Below are 26,860 nucleotides of genomic sequence, written 5' to 3' on the forward strand. Positions count from 1 at the left end.
TAAGTGCTGGGGGACTGAGGTAAAGGGAGCAAATTAAGGCGGTGCCAAAGGGAGCTAGATGCAGATGTGTTTGGATTGGGATTGGGCCACTTGCTGGAGCAATTGGGCTACAGGGAGCGGATGAGCAGGGGAGGGGGACAGGCAGCTTTCAGGATGCTGAGCTGTCCGCTCTGGAGACCAGTCCAACAGGGCTGCCAGCCGCTAGGACTCAGCCCCACGGGGATATCTTTGTGATGACCTCTGGGACGGAAAAAGCCCTTCACAAACAAATCCCCCTCCCCCATCTTTCCTCACGTGCCCCATCAGGCCTAGGTTCGACAAGCCAGAGAAAGTGCCCAGGGCCCATTCGTAACAAAAACGCTTCTGCTCAAGGACAGCTAGAGGGTGTCTGCTGGTAGCACCTGATCACGAAATCTCTGCCCTTTCAGAGGAAACCCTCGCAGCTTTCCACCAGCTTTAGGAAGCTGTGCCCGCCTCCTCCCCTCTTTCCGGTTTTCCAGGGGAAGCAGTTCATGCCTTTTCCAGAGGAGTCACTCCCCAGGGATAGCTGCCTGTGCTGCTGATCCTCCCTGCACCACCCTCTTCCCTCATCCTTCCGTATTATTATTGTGATATGGGTTTACCGCTTACCTTGTATCAGCACTGTACTTAAGTGCTGGTACTTAAGGAAATCAGGACAGACACAGTTTCTGTCCTCTCTCATGGGAGTCGCTATCATGGGAGATCAGGTATCAAATCCCCATTTTACAGATGAGGAAACTATGGCACTGAGAAGTGTGTCCAAGGTCACACAGCAGGTAGGTGGCAGAGCCACGATTAGAACCCAGGTCCTCTTACCCCCGGCCCTTCCTCTTTCCATTAGGCCACTCGGCACCTGCTCGCTGCATTAAACTAAACTTCCTATCTTCCCCCCCAAACCCTGTCCTCCCTCACCTTTCCTACCACTATAGACAATATCCTCCCTATCTCACAAGCCCATAACCTTGGTATTATCTTCAACACATCTCTCACATTTCACTGACAAATTCAATGTCACCAAATCCTGTCGCTTCTACCTTTACAACACCGCTAAGATCCACTGTTTGCTCTTCTTCTTTTTATGGTATTTATTAAGCACTTACTCGGTACCAGGTACTGTTCTAAGCGCTGGGGTAAATACAAGGTAATCAGGCTGGACACAGTCCCTGTCCCACATGAGGCTCACAGTCTTAATCCCCACTTTACAGATGAGATCACTTCGCTTCTTTATGCTCCAGTTACTTGCCCAAGGTCATCCAGCAGACAAGTGGTGGAGCTAGATTTAGAATTCGCATCCTTCTGCCTCCCAGGCCCGTGTACTATCCACCAGGCCTCATAACTGCTGTCTCTCTGCTTCAAGCACTTAATAATAATAATAATAATAATGTTGGTATTTGTTAAGTGCTTACTATGTGCCGAGCACTGTTCTAAGCGCTGGAGTAGACACAGGGGAATCAGGTTGTCCCACGTGGGGTTCACAGTCTTCATCCCCATTTTACAGATGAGGTAACTGAGGCACCAAGAAGTTAAGTGACTTGCCCAAAGTCACAGAGCTGATAAGTGGCTGAGCTGGGATTTGAACCCATGACCTCTGACTCCAAAGCCCATGCTCTTTCCACTGAGCCACGTGCCTTGACTATGGCAGCTGCCTCTTTGCTGACCTCCCTGCCTCCTGCCTCTCCCCACCTCAGTCCATACTTCACTTTGCTGCCCAGATCATTTTTCAGCAGAAATATTCAGTCCATGTCTCCCCACTCCTCAAGTCCTCCACTGGCTGCCCATCCACCTCCTCATCAACAGAAACCCCTTACCATCAGCTTTAAAGTATTCAATCACCTCGCCCTATCCTACTTAACCTCACTGATCTCCTCCTGCAGCCCAGCCCACACAAACTGTTCCTCTAGTTCTAGCTTACTCACTGTGCTTCGATCTTGTCTATCTCACCGCCGGCCCCTTCCCCACGTCCTCCCCCTAATCTGAAACTCCCTCCCCTTCCATGTATGCCAAACTACCACTCTCCCCAACTTCAAAGCATTATTAAGGCCACATCTCCTCCAAGAGGCCTTCCCCGATTATTCCGTCTTTTCCCCAGCTCACTCTCCCTTCTGCGTCAGCTAGGGGCTTGGAGCTCTGACCTTCGGACATTTTATATTAGCCCCATCCCCACAGCACTTATGTACATATCTTTATATATTATAAAATATTTCTTTATAATACCGTCTGTCTCCCCCACTAGAGGGTAAGCTCGTTTTGGCAGGGAACGTTTCTGCTGGTTCTGTTGTATTATCCTTTCCAAGTGCTTATTACAGTGTTCTGCATAAAGTAAGCACTCAATAAATACCATCGTTGGACTGATCTATTGCACCTTCCTGTGAATCTCCCCCCCTGCTCTCTGTCATTCTCTGACCAATGAATGATTACCTTTGAAGCTGCTGGGGATGATTGACTGACTGCAGCCAATAAGGCATCACAGACACGTGGGATAGAAATCCCTTGGTGGGGGGGTGGACCTGTCTTTTACTAAGGGATACCTCCCCACCAAGCACTTAGCACGGGCTCTGCACACAGAGGGTGCCCAGGACAGATTGGCTCTGATGACCCCAGTCAAAACAGCTCTGGCTAGTCTGGCCCCAAGCCAGACGGACCGTGGCCCATCAAGGGGCAGCAGGTGATTAGGAGCTGCTTATTCTCTTGAAGTGGTCACAGTAAATGCTGACCTAATTTTCTGCGAAGCACAGAAATTTAAAAAACAAAAACAAAAAAACAAACAAACCCTTGTGGAGCAAACAATGTGTTCCAGCAGGTGTGGTGCATTTTCTAATTTCTCAAACCAGTAGTAGCTGCTTCTGAAGAAACGGGCAGAGATAGATGTAGGCAAGGTAAATCCACCACAGCTGTGTTGTGGGATTACAAGGAACGTTGCAAAGCACTGCATTTAGTGAAGCAATAACACACCTCCCCTCAGAACCAGAAGAGTTGAGTAGCCCGGGTAATTAATCACCACACGATACCCATCAATACTGCAACCTAAACAGTCAAGCTTATGTGGTTGTAGAAATCTGAAGTAAGATTATTACAGTCTAAATGTCTCCACAGGCTGAGCGTATTATGCCCATTAACCTGATATGTCTCCCACCCCAGAAAATATATGTAATGTGCTTTTCAAAATGTGTTTCCCCTCCTGTGATTTTTATGTCATCCTCCAGCAGAATTGAGTGTCATGTGGCAGTGTTCTCCAGCTAATGGGGTTCACCCAGGTCTTTGAATTCTTTTCTGTCCCTTGGGTTTTCCAGCCTTGTCCCCATTCAGTTAGGCTTGCATTTGCCTATTAAAGTTTCCTTCAGCTATATAGTGGGGAATTTGGATTTTTCAGTGTCTCCTTAGGACACCTGGAAAATGACACATTCTCACAGAAGTTGAAAATGAGTTTTTCCGTGTAAGTGTGTAGAAACTGTAGAAATTTCTATTCCTTTTTTCCCTGTCCTCGCTCATTCATTTCCCTTTCCCTCCCACCCCCAGCCACACACACACACTCCAGTCTCTAGCAGTATTATCTTGATTTCCATTTGGATTGTATTTCAAGCAGCTCCTTGGGTGGTTTTTATAAGCTATGCAGCATCCTGGCTTTGTGCAATCACCCGGGTGAGAAAACTAGAGTGAATAGCACTATCCCGAAATTAGATTTAATAATGCTTTACCAGAGAGTGTTCCCCTCTCCCCCTCTCTCGGTAACCCATAAACTATGCTTTTATCCATTTATTTATGCGATGGTTGCTTCAATTTGTTTTGGAGAAATAAAGGTGTTTTTTTTGGGGGGGGGGGTCCCCCCAAAAGTGTCGTTAGGTTCATGCCGCACAGTGACGTGTTATTAAAGCGTTATCGCTTCACTGATATTCACGCCTTCCCAGTAATCCTTAGTGGAGAAGGCACAGCTGGCATACTGTGGGGGAATAATTTGGAGATCAGACGGTGGTGGGGTAAATGGCCCTGAGTCCTGACTTCCAACTAGCAAACTGAGTTAGCCTGGAGGGGGCCCAGAGGCTACGGGGCCACCCAGGCAGGGGGATTGTCGGCCACTCCGACTGCAGTGTTACTAGGAACCCAGGGCCACAGCTGGGGTAACTGGGTTTGGATCATCTTTGGAAATGAGCTTGAGCCCCTGGTTTACCATGCCTACCAAGGAGCAGGTGTTGAATTTATGACGAGGTGTCCCAGAGGCCGACAAAACAATGTCCGGCTTCACCAGGTAAGAAGATGGAACCGGGTGTCAGTAGGCAATTGGCGAGGTCGAATTTATCCATTATAAGAGCTTGTTTGCAGCTCCTTCCTCTTAAAAGAGAGATTTGAGCAACCAACTCCAGGCAGCGTTAGAGAAAAAATCAGAAAATCACCCTTTTTAAAAAAAAATGCTATTTGTTAAGCACTTACTATGTGCTTACTAAGTGCTATACTAAGCGTGGCTCAGTAGAAAGAGCATGGGCTTGGGAGTCAGAGGTCATGGGTTTGAATTCCGGCTCTGCCATTTGTCAGCTGTGTGATTTGTCAGCTGTGTGACTTTGGGCAAGTCACTTAACTTCTCTGTGCCTCAGTGACCTCATCTGTAAAATGGGGATAAAGACCTTGAGTCTCATGTGGGACAACCCGATTACCCTGTATCTACCCCAACGCTTAGAACAGTGCTCCACACATAGTAAGTGCTTAACAGATGCCAACATCATCATCGTTGGGGTAGATACATGCTAATCAGATTGGACATAGTCCCTGTTCCACATGGAGCTCGCAGTCTTCATCTCCATTTTACAGATGAGGTAACAGAGGCCCAGAGAAGTGAAGTGACTTGCCCCAGGTCCTTTCGACTCCCAGGCCTGGGCTCTATCCACTAGGCCATGCTGCTTCTTCCTTTCATCACGGTGCCTATGAAAAGCCAGGAGCGCGGAGGCGAGAAGACAGGACTCTTCTCTCTCTAGCCCTTAAGATAAGTGGCTGGAAGAGCCACACCACCTGGGATATGAGTGTTCAAGATTGATGAGTAAATCTTCCCTGCTTTAGAGCTGGTAAAGGAGGACATGCCTGCAAAGGTCAGGGGGAGGAGAGGGAAAATGCTAGAGCTATATTTGGTGTGAAAAGGGACATTGCACCGAATGGCAGCCTGCCCCAATTATGGAAGGCTCCAGGATCTTCTCACCGGAGAAAACTGCAGGGAGGCAGGCGGGCAAAAATGACTCCGTGCAGTGGTTCCCCAGTGGCGAGCCTCGAGTAACTCTTCCCCAGGGAAGGAGTGCCGCCTAGTGGATAGAGCCTGGGGCCTGGAAGTCAGAGGACCTGGGTTCTAATCCCGGTTCTGCCACTCGTCTACCATGACCTTGGGCAAGTCACTTCAGGGAACGTGTCTCCCGACTATTATATCGTACAGTGCTTTGAACCACAGTGAGCGCTCAATAGAGAAGCAGCGTGGCTCGGTGGAAAGAGCACGGGCTGGGGAGTCAGAAGTCATGGGTTCAAATCCTGGCTCAACCACTTGTCAGCTGTGTGACTTTGGGCAAGTCACTTAACTTTTCTTTGCCTCACTTACCCCATATGAAAAATGGAGATTAAGACTGTGAGCCCCACGTGGGGCAACCTCATCACCTTCTATCCTCCCTAGCGCTTAGAACAGTGCTTTGCACGTAGTAAGCGCTTAATAATAATTATGGTATTTGTTAAGCGCTTACTACGTGCAGAGCACTGTTCTAAGCGCTGGGGTAGATACAGGGTAGTCAGATTGTCCCACTTGGGGCTCACATTTTTTAATCCCCATTTTTACAGATGAGGTAACTGAGGCACAGAGAAGTTAAGTGACTTGCCCAAGGTCACACAGCAGACAAGTGGCGGAGTTGGGATTAGAACCCACGACCTCTGACTCCCAAGCCTGTGCTCTTTCCACTAAGCCACGCTGCTTCTCTAACAAATGCCTTCATTGTTGTGATTATTGTTATTAATAAATGAGATTGCTTGAGTGACTTCGCCTCCCTGTGCCTCATCTGCAGATTGGGGATCCAGTAGCTATTCTTCCTCCTACTTCAACTGTGAACCCCCGTGGGGCCTGTACCCACCCCAGCACTTAGTACAGTGCTTGGCACAAAGTACGATAGTAGTAATATTGCCAGGAGCACCCGGAGATTTTGAGGCATCACTGTCTTCGATTTCAGTGAGCATGTGCATGCCCCGACTGTTAAGAGTGGGCTCCCGCACGCTTACCAAATAAAAGATGGCACGTCTGTATATGAGAACCTGTCAGGAGGCCTTCACGGGAGTGATCCACCACACCCACTGTCCCTGCCCCCTCAAGTTGGCCACATTTTGGGCACAGCGGAGCACAGGTGACCAAACCCAGGTTCATTCATTCATTCAATAGTTATTGAGCGCTTACTGTGTGGAGAGCACTGTACTAAGCTCTTGTAATGTACAAATCGGCAACAGATAGAGACAGTCCCTGCCTTTTGACGGGCTTACAGTCTAATCGGGAAGACAGGCAGACAAGAACAATGGCAATTAATAGAGTCACGGGGAAGAACATCTCATAAAATCAATGGCAATAGAATCAGGGTGATATACATCTCATTAAACAAAATAAATAGGGTGATGAAGATATATACAGTTGAGCGGACGAGTACGGTGCTGAGGAGGTGGGACGGGAGAGGGAGAGGAGGAGAGGGAAAAGGGGGAGAAAAGGGATTAGCTGCAGAGAGGTGAAGGGGGGGATAGAGGGAGCAGAGGGAAAAAGGGGGAAGCTCAGTCTGGGAAGGCCTCTTGGAGGAGGTGAGCTTTAAGTAGCAGGTGACTGTCATGGATCGAGTATACCCCATTAAACGGGAAACAGGGGCTCTCCTTCTGCACCAACTGCTTGTAGCAATCAGACCAACCTGGCAGCCTAGTGGATAGAGCACGGGCCTGGGAGGCAGAGGAGCTGGATTCGAATCTTGATCTTGCTGCTTGTCTGCTCTATTACCTTGGGCAATCACTTAACTTCTCTGGGCCTCAGTTACCTCATCTGTAAAATGGAGACTAAGACTGTGAGCCCCACATGGGACGGGGACTATGTCTAACCCGATCATCTCGTATCTACTTACTTAGTATAGTATAGTAAGTATAGTGTCGAGCACATAATAAGAGCTTAACAAGGTAAAAGGAACACAATAAGGTTCCGTGAAGAGTAGGAGATGAAGAGGCAGATTCCAAAACTAACAGAAGACCTGCAAATGGCCAGCACAGCAGCAAGGCAAGGTACATCTTCTCATTTGCCCAAGTTGGAATGGAGTGATGGTTGCTTACCGGTCTGTTCCCCTCCAACCTTGTGGGTGGGCAGGATCTCACCACCAGTGGTGCCATTTTGAATTAAAAAGGACAGCTAAGCGGAGAAAGAAAAACAACGTCGTTACTGGGGGCGGGAGGGAGTCGGTGGACTCTCGGGGCACCCCAGAATCGGAGATGTATAAAATCGGTAACAGCACTCTCCCTTTTTTAGTTTTGCAAAAGCTGTGGTTTCAAAGCCCCATGGGTTATATCAACCATAGCTCAGCGTTATTAATATTCAGGGAAGGCAGCTTGCTGGACTAAGGCCAGAGAATCCCCGCCAAGTACGTAAATAGCTATGAGGTACCACCGGTGGTGAAATGAATCTGCTGCCTGCTCTTAACAATAAAGATAACGAAGGTCACAAGCGTGTTGCAGGATCAGGGAGGGTAAATGTGGGCGCGGGGGTAGGGTGGGGGCTGCGTAGGGGGAGGAGTTCCCCCTGAGCCCACGCTCTTAATAAAGGGAGATGTACGTAAGGGAAACCAAATGCCAAGTAGGTATTCGCCCGGGAGGGATGCTTCACATTGGCACATGATTCGCCAGGCTGCTGCCGAGGATTTTAGACGTGTCCTATCCAAGGAGTCCTGAAATAGCGTATTCTAACTCACTGAATGTGGTGGTCTGAACAAAGGAAGCAGCCGCAGATACACACATGCGTTGGAGAAGCAGTGAGACTCTGTAGTTCATTCAGTCGCATTTATTGAGCGCTTATTGTGTGCAAAGCATTGTACTAAGTGCTTGGGAGAGTACGATACAACAACAAACAGGCACATTCCCACAGTCTTAGAGACAGAACAGGTATTAATTCCCCATTTGACTGTTGAGAAATCTGAGGCACCGAGAAGTGAAGTGACTTGCCTAAGGTCACATCGCAGGCAAATGGCGGAGTCGGGATTAGAACCCAGTTCCTCTGACTCCCTGGTCTGTGCTTTTTCCACTAGTCCACACTGCTGCTTGTTACTTCCCAAGTCCTACTGTACCAGGATGAAGGGCCCCTGGAAGGTGGCAATTTCAAGACAAATCGAAGGAAAGGGAAGAGAAGCAGCATGCCCGGGTGGCTAGAGCATGGGCCCAGGAGCCAGAAGGACCTGGGTTCCAATTCCAGCTCTGTCAATTGTGTGACTTTAGACAAGTCACTTCACTTCTCTGTGCCTCAGTTACCTCATCTGTAAAATGTGAGCCCCTTGTGGGATGTGGGATTGTGTCCAAACCTGATTAGCTTGTATCTACCTCAGTGCTTAGCACAGTGTCTGGAACAGAGTAAGTGCCTAACCATACCATACCATAAATACCATAAAAGAACCAAAGTAAAGTGATTTGCTGAATGTCACACAGTAAGAAGTTGTCAGAGCTAGAATTAGAACCCAGGTCTTCTGACGCCCAGGCCCGTGTTCTTTCCGATAATAATTATAATAATTATTATTATGGTATTTGTTAAGTGCTTACTATGTGCCAGGCACTGTTCTAAGCACTGAGGGTGGATACAATCAAATTGTGTTGGATGCAGTCCCTTGTCCCACTTGGGGCTCACAATCTCACTTCCCATTTTACAAGATGAGGTAACTGAGGCACAGAGAAGTTAAGTCACTTGCCCAAGGTCACAAATGGCGGAACCGGGGTTAGAACCCATGATCTTTCCACTAGGTTATGCTGCTGCTGTGAAGGGCACGGGGCTCCCTCCCACGTGTTGGGCTTGGCGCTCCAGTGTTAGAACACTGCTGCTTCAGACTTCCTGTTGCCAAGTGGTGCCGGGCTGACCGAATACAATGGTGGGCAGTGTCACACTCCCCCTTTGATGGTGTGGGATGTATTCCCCATTAGGGCCGTTCAAGTACTGGGGATCGCTGAATGCTGTCGCAGCCTCTCCAGGGATCTGACTGAACAAGAGCGGGGCCGTCAACTTCCCTAAGAATTGTGTACAATGGGGATAGCGTCATCGTCAACTCCAGCAGCCCTGATGGAGCTCCTTTGGGGAACAGGGCTGTATACTGCCCCATTAAGGGCAGCCGTCTGTGGTGGACACTTACTGTGTGCAGAGCTCTATACTGGACACACGGAAGCATGCAGTAGCAGTAAAGGCCTGGTCCCTTTCTAGTGGGAGAGAGGGGAATTTCCTCGAATTTATTTTTTCAGGAACAGTGATGGGTTGTGCCAACCCATCCATGGATGGTATTAAGCAGGGACTGTAACCTTCAGCAGTTTTTCTACGTAAAAGACCGATTTTTAAGGGAAGCGAATGGAATGTGGGGAGATTTGCTTTTAACCTACAGTAGGTCAAAAAATAAGAAGTCTTTCCCAATGGGCTGAGTCACACACACACACGCACACACACACTCTCTCTCTCCCCCACCTCCCTCAGTGTTTAAGGGAAGCAGATTAGGTGTAGGGAGATTTGTTATTAATCTACAATGAGCCAAGGGGCTGGGTCAAAGACACACACCCACACACTCGTACTCACTCTCTCTCACTCTCACACACTCCCATCCCTCCACCCGACCCTCCCAGTTTGGCAGTGTGACTGATCCATAGGCTAGAAGCCCCAGCGAGGCCCATTCCTCTGTTTTCTGGGCCCTCTGGAGATAGGGCAGCTACAGCAACAAGGGAAAGGGAAAGGCTGGACTCTTTGTTGTGCTGAGTAGTAACTGTTTGGCTTCCTGCCTCTCTCCGTTCCAGGCACTGCAGGAGAAACTTGCTCAAGAGAAACTAGAAACTCAAAGATTGACCCAAATGCTGGAAGAGAAAGAGAAGAGCCTACAGAAGTTCTCTCAAACTTGGCTTGAGGTGAGCGGAAGCAGAATGAACCGGCTTCTCACATTAAAGCCTACGCTGCCTCTTGTAATGTTGAGAGAAGCTAATTTTGCCTTCATTTTTATCGGGAACTTCATCAGCAACCTGCCGGTTGACTTAGCAAATCCCCCGAGGAAAATCCAAAGGCTTCTCTCTTTGCACGCTAGAGGGTCTTTGGAATCCGATGGCCAGTGTCAGTCACTCAATCGGCTATATTGATTGAGCGCTTACCAATAATAATGTTGGTATTTGTTAAGCGCTTACTATAATAATGTTGGTATTTGTTAAGCGCTTACTATGTGCCGAGCACTGTTCTAAGCGCTGGGGTAGACACAGGGGAATCAGGTTGTCCCACGTGAGGCTCACAGTCTTAATCCCCATTTTACAGATGAGGTAACTGAGGCACCGAGAAGTTAAGTGACTTGCCCGAAGGCACACAGCTGACAAGTGGCCGAGCTGGGATTCGAACCCATGACCTCTGACTCCAAAGCCCTTGTTCTTTCCACTGAGCCACAATGGGCAGGGCACCATACTAAGCGCTTGGGAGACTACCATGCAACAGAATTAGCAGACCCAATTCTTGCCCATTACGAGCTTACAGTCTAGACATGCTTATCAGTCAATCAATGGTATTTATTGAGCGCTTACTAGGTGCAGATCACAATACTAAGTGCCTGGGAGAGTACCATATAACAGAATTAGCAGATCTGTTCCCTGACCAGAACGAGCTTCCAGTCTAGAGGACCGTAAGTGCCTGTTAGACCTCAGCGTCGCCACCGCCTGAACCAGAAAGCAGCACCAACGCTTCATCCACTCTCCTCCTCTCCTCCCCCAGATGCAGAACCAGAGGCCGCCAGAAGAGCAACCCCCACGGCTGGCACCGGGGCAGGCGGCCGAACGACCCTGGCAGCTGAGAGCCGAGCTGAAGGTGGTCGACCAGTTGTTCAAGGAAATGTCCCACTGCCTGCTGGACCTGAAGGCCCTATGCAGCGTCCTCAATGAGAGAGCCCAGGGCACCGAGCCCAACCTGTCCCTGCTGCTGGGGATACGATGTGAGTGGTCTTCCCCTCCCCACCCACCCCCAGTACCCCCGAGAGCCCGGGGAGATGTTGGCCCCAGAACGGGAGCAACACTGCCAAAGCCCCCTCAGAAGATTCCGGAAAGAGGCGAGAAGTAGCTTCATTCTCTGGGGGTGGGGGTGGGGGTGGGAGTGGGGCAACCCCAAGGGTTCAAGGAGGAGATTTGGGTGTAATAATATTTTGGCATTTGTTTAGCGCTTACTATGTGTCCAGCACTTTTCTAAGCACTGGGGTAGACACAAGTTCATCGGGTTGGATGCGGTCCCTGTCCCACATGGGGCTCACAGTCTAAGTAGGAGGGAGATCAGATATTGAATCCCCATTTTATTGATGAGGAAACTGAGGGACAGAGAAGTTAAGTGTCTTCAATCAGCAGGCAGGTTGACAGAGTAAGGATTAGAACCAGGGTCCTTTGTCTCCCGGATCTGTATGCTTTGCAACAGACCACACCGCTCCTCGGTGTGACATTTTAGAAAAATGAACCGGGCAGCAGAGTGGACAATGGACTGGAATGGAAATATTGTGGAGGGAAAAAAAAAATCAGTGGTATTTATTGAGTGCTTACTGGGGACAGGGCACCGACTAACAATCGATTTGGTAGACCTTCTCTCAAAAAACAACCTAGTGGGAGAGACAAGTATTAAAATAAACTGCTAGTATAAGAGTATGTCTGTCAATGCTAAGGGGGTGGGGTGAGTATCAGGGTTTCTCTAGGGGTACGGACCCTACTGCATAAGTGACCAGAAGGGAGGGAGAATAAGATGGGGAGATGAGAGGTTAGTCTAGGAAACCTTCTTGTAGGAATGGGATTTTCGAGAGGGAGAGAGTGGTGGTCGGTTGATTATGACGGGAAAGGATGTTCCAGGCAGGAGAGAGGGTGAGAGCAAGACGTTGAAGTGAACGAGCAGAGAAGGAGGTAGATCGTTGTAAGGGGAGCAGAGTGGGTGGGCTGGGTTGTAGTATCTAGACTGTAAGCTCACTGTGGACAGGGAACGTGTCTGCTAACTCTTGTATTGTGCTCTCCCTAAACATTCAGTACAGTGCTCTGCACATAGTAAGCATTCAATAAGTACCACTGATGGGGAGAGGAGTGAGGATATATAGGAGGGAGAGAGCCGATTGAATGCCTTGAAGCCGATGGTGAGGAGTTTCCGTTCTACATGAGGATGGATAGGCAGCTTTTGGAGGTTTATGAGGAGCTGAGAGAGGTGAACAGAACAATTTTATAGAAAAATGATCTGGCAGCGGAACAAAGTAAGGACTGGAGCGGGGAGAGACTGGAGACAGGGGAGCTCAACAAAGAGGCTAACAGGATGAGGTAACTGGACTGAATGAGGGAGTTGAAAGAGAGGGAGGAGTATTAACTATAATGCTTTGGGGTGTCTAACCCGATCTCTTAGAGAGAGGAGGTGAAAGTGCAGTGACTGCTGCTGAGCCCACCAAAGCATTATCGTACCTTAAGTAATAAAGTGACAATTCAAGGGTGCCCCTTTCATACGACAGAGCCGCAGAGAAAAGAGAGGTGAGCTCTGTCCGCTTGGTTTTGTTTTCCCCAGCGATGAATAGCTCAGCAGAGGAGCCCGCCGAGGAGCCCCGCATGCCTGAAGCTCTCGCTAAGAAACTGTCGGCCATGTGTCAGTTGCGCAAGGACATTGACGAACTAAGGACGGTGATATCTGACCGCTACGCTCAGGACATGGGAGACAACTGCATTGCCCAATGATAAAGTCTTCATCTCACAGTAAGAACGATTCGCTGTTACATGCTGCGGGGCCCCCGGCCTCCCGGGTCTTCCGGTCAGAGAAGCCAGACCGGAAATGTCACGATGGGCCGTTTCTGGTTTCTGGCGGTCTGGTGAAGGGGGAATGGATTTCACCGGGCGCCCCCCCCTCCAAAAAAATAAAGGAGGCAAGAGCAGGGCCCAATCTGAAAGAAGATGATTGGTTTTCTCCACTGCCGGTGGCAGGGCCGAGCCGTGAACCGTCCTCGAGGATACCTGAGCTTTGAGAGGACGAGCGGCAAGATTAAATGCGTCCGGAGGCAAGGCCCCATCCCAGTGCAAGGCGGCTGGTGCCTTCCGTCCTTCACTTAGGAGCTTGGACTGCACTTTGGAGGCTCTCCCCCGGGCGGGTGGGAGACCGAGGTCAGGCTGCGGCAGGCCGCTGGCCAACTGATTCACTGGGTCAGGTGGGCTACCCAGAGATCATGGGACAGCAGTGCCTATGCGAACCAGGTTCCTGGAGCCGGGGACAGTCGGCGGGGAAAAGAGGGACAGGGAAGGCGCGTCTCTTCCTGGTCATCGCTGTTTCTCTCCAGCGCCGTTATCCAGGGCATCGGACCAGGAATGGGATTCCTCACCGTCACGGGAAGAGTTTGCAAAGCACAGGGTTGCTATTCATTTTAACTTCTCCCCTGTACAACAGGCACCCCTTTAAAGTAATTGTAAGGTCGCATCAATGTTTTCATCAAACCCACCGAAGGCAGGAATGGAGCTAGCGGAAGAGTGGCTTTTTAAAAAAACCATTACCCAGTGCCTGCGTCATTTTCCTGTTTAGGAGGATTTTGACCTAGGAGTGTTTGCCGGGAGGCCCGCCAGCCCGGTCCTCTTCTCGGGGTCGAATGTCAGGTCCGGCATCGTGGCTGATGTGCCGAGGCATATCTCTCCAAAAAAGGACCCTACAACAAGTTTCAGGTGGCAGCAGCCCTGGATGAGCTTGGTCTCATCCCAGAGATGGCCACCTGGCAGCGTCTTGACCCCTCAGGCCCCTTCTCCCCTGAAAGCGGCTAACTGCGGGGAGGCCGAAGGCTCGATTGGGCCGCGGAGGCCGCTTCCCTGCCGGGCTGTAACTCTTGCTGGGTACGCGCTCCAGGACCCCATGGTATAATGTAGCCACCCTCCCTCGCCCAATCACATAGCTGGCAGGCAGTGCCTGGGACCCCGAGGGAAAGGCTCTTTGGGAGGATGGGTCGCTGGAGGTGGCGTGGGGGCCACCAGAGTTGCCACGGCATCCGCCTGGGTCAAGTAGCAGGAACCAACCCTGAGCCTCCGCGTGGCCGAGGGGCTGGAACCCAATAGAAAGCAGCTGTTTGCACGAGCCGCACCTCTCGCCGGGGTGACTGGTTCCCGAGGGACAAGAAGTTGTTCCTCACCCACAGCGGAGAAGACAGGGGAGAGTTCTCGGGAACACCAAAAGGAGAAATTCAACCCGGAAATGGTTGTTCTGGGCCTGCAGGCTTCAGATCGGACCATCGGCTCAGAGCCGACCGGCCGGAGAGTCGCTCCACATGACTCTCGGCCGGGGCTGAGCAGACACGGCCGGGATTTGCTTTACAAAATGATTCATATTTCAGTGGCTCCTCTGCTCTCCGGAGTTTTAAACAACTCCCAACAGCGGAGGCCAGTTCTCGGCTCCTCCGTTGCCCAGCCCAGACGAGATGGACCTCAGTTGTTTGGGCCGGATCATAAATTGCGGAGAGGGTTTACTCTTTGAGAAATGGCTTTCTGAGGTGCAGGAAGCATTGACCGGCCCCAGTGGGCTCCTGTTGGTTCCTAGCCTTGAATATCAACCACCATGGAGAATGGCATGGACCGGAGCTTGGAGAGAAGCCCCACTTTGTGGGGTCCTCACAGCCTGGCCTCGAAGTGGAAATTCAAGAGGATCTCGGTAACCTGACGGCGACAAAGTTAAAGGATGGATGGGGGGTGGAGGTGGAGGTCACTAGGCCGACTTACATTGGCTGCCAGCCGGGGAAATGCCAGCAGGCAGTCCGACACACCGTGGTGTGGTAGGGAGATCTAAGATCACCGGTCATCACCTCAGGACTGGCACGGGCAATGCACCAAAAACCTCCATCTCCCTGCGCCGGCAAGCTGGAGGGCCCAGAGGCCCGGAATCAGGCGGGACCGGATTTCAATCCCAGCTTGACGGATAACCAGCTAGCTCTAGGAACTTCGTAGAAGCCTGAACGAACACAGATACTTGAAAGGAAATCTCCTCCGAGGTTTCTCCTGCCATAAGAAGCCCACGTCAACGACAAGCCTCTATCTGGTCGGGCGGCGGGGTCATTTGCATTTGAATTTAACAGTATTAAATGTGGGTCGTCTCATCTCTGCCTTGGGAGCGGGAGAAAATTCCCTCCCCTCCCAAGCCCCCTGCTCCCCATAGTGTTAAACAGGGCAGACCGCAGAGGCCCAGTGCTCATCCATGTGTCGGGGTGTAGAAATGGGGATCATCCTTGTGAAAGAAAGATTAGGCGACGGCGATCAAATTCGCAGACGATGGGACCCAAAAAAATAGGCCTGGCGGTTTCCCTGTGACGGTGATGTGGGCAGCGGCACTGGGCACTGCTGATGAGGTCGGTTCACGAATGTCAGTATTGAGAGGGTTTAGTAAACAGATTTAGTCTCCACTACTTTTAACGTTAACTGTTACAGACAATCTCAAGGCCCAAGCAAAGGTCACTGAAGAATAAACACTGTACAGACTGGACTCAGGCAAGGGCTCAGACATTAATCGCTGAAGTAGCTCCGAGCTGCCGGCAGAAATGCTAACAAGGACAATTTCCCAGGATGCAGCCGCTGAAAAGTGGGCCTGGGGTCTCAGCAGTTGTCAGCCGAGCTAGCCGGGCGGGTCGGCGGCCGGGAGGGCCCCGCGGGGGCGGCTGGCCCAGGGGAATCGCGGGAGCGACTGGCCTTGGGGAAATCGTGGGAGCGGCTGGCCCTGGGGAATCGCGGGAGCGACTGGCCCTGGGGACTCGTGGGAGCGGCTGGCCCAGGGGGACCATGGGAGCGGCTGGCATGGGGGAATGTTCAGGTAGGATTCTCAGCCTCTGGTCTTCCCACGCAGCCGATTTGGGGAATGAGCGATTCTCCGGCGCCTGCCCCCAAGGCCTCGTCGACAGATGTCATTCACTGTCTTTCGCCAGCCTGTTCCCGTCTTCCCAGGGCCATACTGGAACCGCCTCTCTGTTTGCTCAACACGGGAAGTTTTCCTTGAGGGATAAATAGATCTTGAAAGACTGATTACCCTTTTTTAATAGAAAAGAAAAATCCCCGTGAATATGAGGCAAGATTGCCATGTATTTCTGACTCGATCAGATCGCAGAGGCATTCCATCACCACCCCACAGTCTCTGGCCGGCGACACCCGCCCCTCTCGGTGTCTCAGCGACTCCCAGAAAGCCCACGATCCATGCACCTTTTTTTTCCCCAGAGGCGTGACAGGCGATGCCTCTCACCCGACCGAAATATATTAATATTAATTTTAACCTGCAGTAGGGCCAGAGGCCGGGGTGCCAGGCTTCGAGGGGGCAAGGGGCCTGCCTCCTGCCCCGGCAGCCACAAGAACCCGCGCCCAAGCTGATCCATTTGGGTGTGTTTGCATCCAGCCATGTCGGTGGGGTCAGGTGGGGTTGGCAGGCCCAGCTCGAAGGCCCCACCGTGGGCACGGCAGTCCCTGGAGGCCAGGCCGGTCCGGGCAGATTGGTCGTTAGTGTAGCTGGGTTCGGTCTTTGGACCGTTCAGAATACCTCATGTGTAAATAGTGTCGTTCCACCGTCGTCGGACCGCAGCCCGGGTAAATAGCAAGCAAGCCGCTGGGTGGCTCTGCCCTGGGAGGCTGCTGTTCTGCCTCTTTTTGTAAAGGGTTTTGTGTTTTACCAGGGTTTACAGCTAGAATTTTGAATGCCAAAGTTCTATTTATTAAAGAGAAAGTTTTCCACGTTCCTATGACTAGTATTTTTCCACTGGAAAATGGTTTGTTGATGTTTGGATTTGTATTTACAGAGAAATAAATTTTTTTATAAAAGGCCGTGCCCGGAAATCTTCCTCTCAACCACCACATCCTCGGGATCGCCGGGTTTTCCCGCCCACGACTCTCCAGCCAAATTCCCGCTGGCACCCCGAGGGCTCCAGTTCCGCTCTGGGGGAAGGAGGCTGCCTGTGGAGACCTAGGGGAGCTCTGGACCTCTCTGGCCCGCTGTTCTTCCTTACTGTCCTCCCCCAGTCCCAGTCCCCGCTTAACAGGAGCAAATATAAATCCGGCTGTGGCGGTTGGGGCCTCTGTCAGTCTGAGAGAGCGATCAGGAAGAGTTTGTGTTCCCCACGCAAGGTGGGTGGCAGGAGCACCATGTCTGACCTTCAAGCTTATCAGGGATCTCCTTCCTTCACCCGTGCGTGAACGTGGTGTACACTGTGGAAATCTGCCTCCCCAGCCACGCTGCACTAGCAGCCAGATGGCTTGAGAGCCAGGAGAGGGCAAGGATTCTGGCTGCCTGCCCTTCCAGAGGTTCTTGGTGCCTGCCCCACCAGGGCTCGAAGGGCGTCCAATGAGTTGGGGCCCTGGAGTCCACCTGGATGGCTTGGGGTGGGCAAAAGCGTTTCCCTCCTAGGCCTGGAACGCCGACCCCAGTGCATGGGGGTCTGAGGTCTGACTGCAGCATCAGGTGGGGAGGGGCCGATGAGCAATCAATCGTTGGTATTTGTTGAGTGCTTACTCTGCAGAACGCTATACTAAGTGCTTGGGAGAGTACAACACAACAGAGTTGGAAGACATATTCCCTGCCCCTAAGGAGTTTACAGTCTAGGGGGAGTTCTATCCAAGGGGGGCAGTCATTCATTTTCTTGATGGGAAGCCAATTCTAGCAGAGGATTGCAGTTCCTTTCAGGGAAGGGCTCAAGCCATGTGGTGGGGAATTCTGCCCTGGCTAGGAGTTGGATTGGTGATAGGGGTGAGAGCCCACCGTTGTCTGTAAATAGCAGCCCATGACGTAAATTGGTGGTGGTTGTTGCAGAGGGGCGGGGGACCCTGGTCGGGGGCTGACACAGGGGTCAGCAAGCCTCTCCAAATTCCTCCAATGGCTGTGAACCAGCTGGGACCTTTCTGGTGTCACTGACCTGTCCCTGGAATGGACATTCTCGCAGATACGGAGAGAGACGGGGCAGTGGGGAGACTGGCCCGTGACTGACGGAAACCACAAGATGAGCGGGAGGACCGAATGGGTCCCCGGGACGGTGGGCGTGGGACATGGATAGGTTCCTGTACATTGACAGTGGCGCGATCCACGGCTCCGAGATTGAGGGGTAGCCTGGAAGCCCCCCAGGAATCAGTTCCTGTCCCTGTGTCATTTTCTCCACACCCCTGTTGGCAGTGGTTCTGTAGGTGGCCACAGCCCATTCCCTGTGGATCATCGGCCTGTCTGTGGAGTAATCCCCGACTGAGTGGCCTGAAGGCTAGGACTCGGGGGCAGCTGGTGCCCCTCTCCCCATCCCGGGCCAACACCTCTGCACAGTCTGCAGTCAATAGAGGAGCCGGTTTTGAAGGAAACAGCCCAGAAGAAAGGAGGATAACGATAAAACATTCATTCAATAGTATTTATTGAGCGCTTACTATGTGCAGAGCACTGTACTAAGCACTTGGAATGTACAATATGGTCTGGAAGTCAGAGGGTCATGGGTTCTAATCCCGACTCCGCCACTTGCCAGCTGTATGACCTTGGGCAAGTCGCTTCACTTCTCTATGCCTCAGTTATCTCAACTGTAAAATGGGAATTGAGACTGTGAACCCCATGTGGGACGGGGACTCTGTCCACCCCAATTTGCTTGTGTGCACCCCAGTTTGCTTATATCCACCCCAGAGTTTAGTACATTGCTACTATTATAACATCATCAGAGATCCGACTCTCCTTAGCTTTGAGCAGGATGGCCCTGAAAATCTCCAAGTGCTGGAGAGAAAAGCTGGAGACTTACTGCCCTCAACCCAGTCGGGGTCTAGGGCCCGGAAACAATCCTATTACATGTCAGCCCAGCCCCTCGGGAATGCAGAAAACTCCACTGGGGATTCAGCCGAAGTCTCTGGTGTAGTCAGTCTGCCCAGGAACATCCAAGGAGAAAAAGTCATTAATAACAGTAGTGGTATTTCTTAAGCACTTACTATGTGTTGAGTGCTGGTAGATGCAAGTGCTGGGTCAGACACAGTCCCTGTTCCACAAGAGGCTTACGTTCCAAGGGGAGGGAGAACAGGTAATGAATCCCCATTTTACAGATGAGGAAAATGAGGTGCAGAGAAGTGATGTGACTTGTCTGAGCTCACACAGCATGCCAGTGGTGAGGCTGGAATTAGAACCCAGATCTCTTGACTCCCTGGCCCATGCTCTTTCCACTGAACCATGCTGCCTCTCTTTCCCAGCAGGGAATCTCCCAGGGGCAACTTATCTACAGTATCACACAGTATCTCCAGCGAGGCTTCTGACCTTCTCCTTGCTCCAGGGTTATTGTGTCTGTCTTCCAGGGCCCCGTAATAATAATAACAATAATAACAAAGCTAGACACCATACTAAGCCCTGGGGTGGATACAAGCAAATGGGGCTGGACACAGTCCCTGTCCCATGTGGAGCTCACAATCTCAATATCCATTTTACAGATGAGATAACTGAGGCCCAGAGAAGTGAAATCTCCTGCCCAAGGTCACGCAGCAGACAAGTGGTGGAGCCGGGATTAGAATACATGACCCTCCTTCTGACTCCCAAGCCCGTGCTCTATCCACTACGCTTTGCCCCGTGACCACAGGCCCCTTCCCGCACTCGGACAGAAGGAAAATGGGGCCTTTTCATTTTCAGCCTCCTCTGCTGCTCTGAAGGATCCCTCTTCCCCCAAAACTCCTGGCCAGTGTTTCACCCAGCAGGGGAGCAGCCCCCTGCTGTGTCCTTCTCTCCATGAGATGTCTTCTCTCCGTGAGACGTCTTCTTCGATGAGCAGGTGGCCGGAAGACAGGATTTTTGGCAGATGGAGTCCCAAAGAGTGGCGGAACCTCAGTCTGTCACTCTTCGTTGCAGCGTCTGGTTCAATCCCCGGTTGGCAGCTGCAGAGAGATCTTTGTGGAAGCCCACCCAGGTCAAATGGGGGTCAGGTGAGTCTAATCGCCATTGGGTTGGGAGGGGGCCTGGCACCCTTCACGTTCCTGGGATGCGGATGAACTGATCTGGGTCCTGGCACCAACCGACCCCCGTTTGGAATGACCGCTCAGATTCTCCTCTTGGAAGGGCAGAAGCCCAGAGAGAACCAGGAGGTCTGGGTGGCCTGTCGTGGTCTTAGCAATTTGATTCTCATGTGTGATGGTGCTATTGGGGCCCAAATCAAGCCTCTTGGTTGTTCAGTTTGCTCCCCAGGAGAGAGGAATCATTTCTCAATTGTATTTATTGAGAGGTTACTGTGTGAAAAGCACTGTACTAAGCACTTGGGAGAGAACAATATAACAGACACATTCCTGCCCACAACGAGCTCATGGTCTAGAGGGGGAGACAGACATTAATATAAATACCTGGAGAAGCAGCGTGGCTCAGTGGAAGGAGCCTGGGCTTGGGAGTCAGAGGTCATGGGTTCGACTCCCGGCTCTGCCACTTGTCAGCTGTGTGACTGTGGGCAAGTCACTTAACTTCTCTGTGCCTCAGTTACCTCATCTGTAAAATGGGGATTAACTGTGAGCCTCACGTGGGCCGACCGGATTACCCTGTATCTACCCCAGCGCTTAGAACAGTGGTCTGCACATAGTAAGCACTTAACAAATACCAACATTATTATTATTATTACCTGGGGCTGTTTGAGTGAATTGCAATCAATCCATCTGTCAGTTGCATTTATGGAGCTCTGAATAGCACAACACTGTATTAGGCGCTTTGATTCATTCAATTCAATCGTATTTATTGAGCCCTTACTGTGTGCAGAACACTGAACTAAACGCTTGGGAGGGTAAAGTACATCAGAGTTGGTAGACACATCCCCTACCCATAAAGAGCTTAGACTTTAGAGGATGTAAGTGCCATGGGGTTGAGGGCGGTGGGGGGTGGTGAATAAAGGGTGCAAATCCAAGTGCAAGGGTGACGCAGAAAGGTGAGAGAGTAGGAGAAATGAAAATCCAGTGGGGGAATCTCTCTCCTACCCCCTACCACCTCTCCCCTACCATTTGTTGCCAAACTCCTTGAGCGAGTAGTCCACACTCGCTACCTCTACTTCCTCTCCTCCGATTCTTTCCTCGGCCCCCTCCATCCTGTCATCTGCCCCCTTCACTCCACCAAAACAGGTCTCTCTAAGGTCACCTTGCCAAAACCAGTGGTCTCCACTCCGTCTTAATCCTCCTCAACCTCTCAGCGGCCTTCTACACTGTCGACCACCCCCTTATCCTGAAAGCATTATCCATCCTGGGCTTTACTGACACCATCCTCTCCTGGTTCTTCTCCAACCTCTCTGGCCGCTGCTTCTCATCTCTTTCACTGGTTCCTCCTCTGCCTCTCACCCCCTAACTGTGGAGGTCCCTCAAGACTCAGTTCTGGGTCCTTTGCTATTGTCCATCTTCACTCAATCCCTTGGAGAATTCATGGCTCCCATGGCTTCAACTATCTTCTCTATGCAGATGATTCACAAATCTCCATTTCCATCCCTGATTTCCTCTACAGTCTCATGTTTCTTCCTGCCTTCAGGGCATCTCTAAGTGGATGTCCTACCAACACCTTAAACTTAGCATGTCCAAACCAGAACTCCGTATCTTTCCACCCAAACCCTGTCCTCCCATGACCTTCCCATCACTGTAGACAGCACCACCATCCTCCTTTGTCTCACAAGCCCATAACCTTGGCGTACCCTTGTCTCACAAGCCCATAACCTTGGCGTTACCCTAGAGTCTTCTCTGTCATTCAACACACATATTCAATCTGTCATCAAATCCTGACGGTTCAACCTTCACAAAATTGCTAAAATCTTGCCCTTTCTTCTCCATCCAAACTGCTACCAACTTAATCCAAGCAGTTACCCTATCCCACCTTGATTATTGCATCAGCCTCCTTGCCGACCTCCTTGCCACCTGTCCCTCCCCACTCCAATCCATATTTCCCTCTGCTGTCCGGATCATTTTTCTACAAAAAATGTTCAGTCCCCAATTCTCAAGAACCGCTAGTGGTTGCCCATCCACCTCTGCAACAAAGGAAAGTCCTTATCAGTGGCTTTAAAGCACTCAGTCTACCTCACCTCTCTGATTTCTTACTACTACCCAGCATGCTCACTTTGCTCCTCAAATGCCAACCTACTCACTACTGCTATCTCATCTTTCTTGCCGCTGACCCGCTTGCCCACATCCTGTCTCTGGCTTGGATCATCCTCCCTCTTCATATCCGACAGACAATCACTATTCACCTTGAAAGCCCATGAAAAGCACATCTCCAGGAGGCTTTCTCCGATTAAGCTCTCATTTCCTTTTCTCCCACTCCCTTCTCTATCACCCTTGTACTTCGTTCATTCAATCGTATTTATTGAGCACTTGGTGTGTGCAGAGCACTTTACTAAGCGCTTGATTTGCACCCTTTATTTACCCCTCCCTCAGCCCCACTATACTTATATACATATCTATAATTTAGTCATTTACATTAATGTTTCTCCCTCTAGTCTGTAAACTCATTTTGGACAGGGAACATGTCTACCAACTCTGTTACACTATACTATCCCAAGTGCTCAGTACAGTGTTCTGCACACAGTAAATGTTCGATATATGTGATTGATAGGCCTCTCAGAGGAGATGTGGTTTTATTAAGTCTTTAAGGTAGGGAGAGTGAGGGTCTGTCAGGTATAAAGGGGGAGGGCAGGACAGATTCCAGATTTCAAGGGGGTGGCAGGACAAGGGCGAGAGGTAGGCAACGAGATAGATGAGATCAAGGTACAGTGAAGGTTGCCGGGGGTTGGGTTTCCATAGCCGCAATTTAGACTCATTTCTTCCCACCCCCCTGGAGATCCGTTAACGACCTGATCCATTTCTCCACCTGGTAGCCGGTAGACCTGGGCCGAGTCAGGTGTGCTGTGAGGTGCAGGTCTCTCACCCCGGGTGCTGAAGTCAGTGAAAAGCACAAACTAAGAAGCAGGGGGCTCTAGCAAAGAGAATACAGGCCTGGGAGTCAAAAGGACCTGGGTTCTAATTCCAGTTCTGCCGCTTGCCCGCTGTGTGACCTTGGACAAGTCACTTGTTATTATTATTAGTGGTAGTGGTAAAAGTAGTAATATTGTGGAATTGCCTCCCCCTCTAAACTCTAAGGTCATTGTGGGGAGGTAACGTGTCCACCAACTCCATTATATTGAACTTTCCCAAGCACTCTGTACACAGTATGTGCTCAATAAATACCATCGATTGACTGACTGATTGATCTGCCCTTGGAGGGGACAATGATGGCAGGAAGCTCCCCGAGAACACTCATCTTGGAGGGGCGGGATGGGGGAACAGCAACCCATCGCTGGCCTGTCCACAACCTCCCTGGTTCTATAAACTCCAGGCTTGCCATCCTGTCCTTTCCCAGATGGCAGAGCCCCAGCCCTCCCCATCCCACCTCTCCATCCTGCTGGGCAGCTGATGGGTCCTCCTGACCCTCCCAACCGTCCGGGCTGCCCTTCCTGCCCCTTCTCCAGCCCCTTCTCCAGCTTCTCTCCCATCCCACCTGACTTGGACCGTGTTCAACCTGACTGGCTTGGATCTAGAGAAGTAGCGTGGCTTAGTGAATAGAGCATGAGCCTGGGAGTAGGAAGGACCTGGGTTATAATCCCTGTTCTGCCACTCTGTCACCTTGGGCAAGTCACTTCACTTCTGTGAGCCTCAGTTACCTCATCTGTAAAATGGGGATCGAGACGGTGAGCCCCATGTGGGACAGGGACTGTGTCCAACCTGACTAGTTTGTATCTACTCCAGTGCTTAGAACAGTTCTTGGCACATTGTAAGCATTTAATAAGTACCATAATTATTATTATTATTACTATTTCAGCACTTAGTATTGTACAGTGCACATAGTAAGTGCTTAACCAATACCATTTTCAAACACAGAAAGCTTAGGAAAATGGAATGCGGCCCCCCCTGCCCCTGATTCCAGTTTCCTGTGTAATTCTAGCTGCTTCCTTCTAGGCCTTTCTCAGAGGTGGAAAATGGGGCTCAGACTTTAGGAGTAAGTTGCTGGATGGCACAAGTTGGGATCTGGATGTTGGGGCTTGTTGCTGGGGGCCAAGGGGTTCAGGGGACACTCCCTATCCCTGCAACTGTACACGAGGTCTCTGGCTCCCACAATGCTACTAATAATTATGGAACAACGTGCACATGACTGCTGAGTGTCTGGTCAATGTTGTTGGCCTGGTCAGGACATTCCTGGCCAAGGGGGACTATTACAGCCTCTACAACTCCAGGGAGAAACCACTCAAGGTCTTCCAAATGGGAGCGCTCTTCGAGATTGTGCATTGTGCCGTGGGGATCGTCCCCTCTTTGGTGGCCCTGATGTCCTTCCAGGTGAAGTCTAGGGTGTTCCTGATCTGGGCGGTCTCTCATAGCGTCCAGGAGGTACAGAGCGAAAGCAACTTGCTAGAGGCAGCGTGGCTTAGTGGCAAGAGTATGGGCTTGGGAGTCAGAGGTCGTGGGTTCTAATGCTGGCTCCGCCACTTGTCAGCTGTGTGACTTTGGGCAAGTTCCTTCCACTTCTCTGGGCCTCATTTACCTCATCTGTAAAATGGGGATTAAGAATGTGAGCCCCATGTGGGACATCCTGGTAATCTTGTGTCTACCCCAGCGCTTAGAATAGTGCTTAGCACATAGTAAGCACTTAACAAACACCATCATCATTATTATTATTATTGAAGCAGCATGGCTCAGTGGAAAGAGCCCGGGCTTGGGAGTCAGCAGAGGTCATGGGTTCGAATTCCGGCTCTGTTACTTGTCAGCTGTGTGACTGTGGGCAAGTCACTTAACTTCTCTGTGCCTCAGTTACCTCATCTGTAAAATGGGGATTAACTGTGAGCCTCACGTGGGACAACCTGATTACCCTGTATCTACCCCAGCGCTTAGAACAGTGCTCTACACATAGCGCTTAATAAATACCAACTTTATTATTGTTATTATTGTTTGCCATGGCCTGGATCATCACAGAAATCATCCACTATTCGTTCTACACTTGAGCCTCTTGGACAACCTCCCGAACCTTATCAAGTGGACCAGGTGATGCCCAGGGGCAGTGGGCCACCAGGAAAGGCCGGACCTCAGGGGTTGAGAAGATTCCAAGCTGATCGGTCTTGGACAGGCCTGGGGTAGTCTGGATCCAGGCTGGTTAATCCAACCTTTTGGCTGGTTAATCCAACCTTCTGGCAGCTTTGCTCCTCTGCATTACTAGTGGGGGTGGGAGGGAGATGCCTGCCCCCGCCCCCCCCCCCGAACCCTCTTCACCCCTGTATCCCCATCCCTCAGCTTCCAGTTCCTGAGTTGCTGGGGGCAGATAACCCTTCATTGTTATACTCTCCCAAGTGCTTAATACAGTGCTCTGCACATAATAAACGCTCAATAACCACTACTGATTGACTGATTGAAGCATTTACTAGGTGCCAAACACTGTTCTCAGTGCTAAGGTTAATCAGGTTGGACACGGTCTCTGTCGCACAAGGGGCTTCCAGTCGAAGTAGGAGGTTGTAGAATTGAATCCCCATTTTACAAATGCATCCAAGCAGATGGTCTAGCTGAAACCGCTAACCTCTCAGGTAGGTGGTGAGGGAGGAAGGGACCGGGTGGATTTATGTCATTAGTATGAGCTCTCGGGTGTCCCTATGTCGCCACCGCTGAACTACTGGAAGCTCTCCCCAGCATCGGCCCAGCAAAGTGAGGGAGAAGGGAAAGATGATTTCTGCTCCACTGCAGCCCACGATGCTGGAGAGGTTGGGAGAGATTGTCTCACATACGTATGTGTATGTGCTTGTACTCATGAGTACACATACTCAGAGGATGATAATCTAGGAGGAAAAGGTCCAGGAAATGGAAAGTCAATCTCGCTCGGCGTGTGGGAGAATTAGGAGATACCCATCTGAATGGAACAGTGCCGATCCAGAGTGCACGTCAGACACAATTCCAAGGCTCCCCACCTGCTGCTCCTTCTTACCTTCCTGCTCTTCCATTCCCCAGTTCTCTTTCTTCCTTCTTCCAAGCTGTCCCTCATTTTGGACTTTCCCCTCTGTGGCCCCTTACCCTGCCCACCCCTCTCCCTGCTTGATACTACCCCTCAACCCTCCACCTCTCCCAGCCGCACCACTTCCTCCCTTCAAAACCTCCTAAAAAGTGCCTTCCTCCAGGAGATCTTCTTCCTTGCTTGAACTCAATCAACCCATCAGTGGTATTTATTGCATGCTGACTGTATGCAGAATACTGTACTAAGCACTTGAGCTCCCCTCCCACCTTTCTGGTCCTCACCACTCTGGCACATTGATCTGTTATTTATTTTTCCGACCTATTTACCCCGACTCTATTATTTAAATCTACCTTAATCTGTCCATCTTCCCCTTTAGACTGCAAACTCCTCAAGGGTAGAGACTGGATCTTCTGCTTTTATCATATGCTTCCAAGCAGCGAGTTCAGTTCACTGCACTCGGTAAATGCTCAGCACAGATCTCTGCCCACAGCGGTTGAAGTTGGATCTGTAACTGACATGCTGTGTGAATGTCGACAAGCGATTCCCTCTCTGAACTTCTGTTTCTCCATCTGTAAATGGATGCATTCACCTGCTCCCCGATCCTCCCCTACCCAGATGCTGGGGAGATGTGCGCAAAGGCTTTGAGCCGGATAGGAGACCGTGAGCTCGCTGTGGACAGGTATG

General features: G+C 50.8%; 1 protein-coding gene across 1 annotated transcript in view; it reads left to right on the forward strand.

The window, feature by feature from the left end:
- Positions 1–17,026, forward strand: part of CEP85L (centrosomal protein 85 like) — a 185,135-nt gene extending 168,109 nt beyond the window's left edge. Inside the window, exons 11-13 of the mRNA XM_029052078.1 lie at positions 10,027–10,134; positions 10,976–11,192; positions 12,776–17,026. Of these exons, the coding sequence (XP_028907911.1) occupies positions 10,027–10,134; positions 10,976–11,192; positions 12,776–12,942 (492 nt within the window). The 3' untranslated portion in view covers positions 12,943–17,026. The remainder of the gene's footprint in view (positions 1–10,026; positions 10,135–10,975; positions 11,193–12,775) is intronic.
- Positions 17,027–26,860: the final 9,834 nt, after the last annotated feature.

The sequence above is a fragment of the Ornithorhynchus anatinus genome, chromosome 2 (genome assembly GCF_004115215.2).
Source record: "Ornithorhynchus anatinus isolate Pmale09 chromosome 2, mOrnAna1.pri.v4, whole genome shotgun sequence".
NCBI classification, from domain to species: Eukaryota; Metazoa; Chordata; class Mammalia; order Monotremata; family Ornithorhynchidae; genus Ornithorhynchus; species Ornithorhynchus anatinus.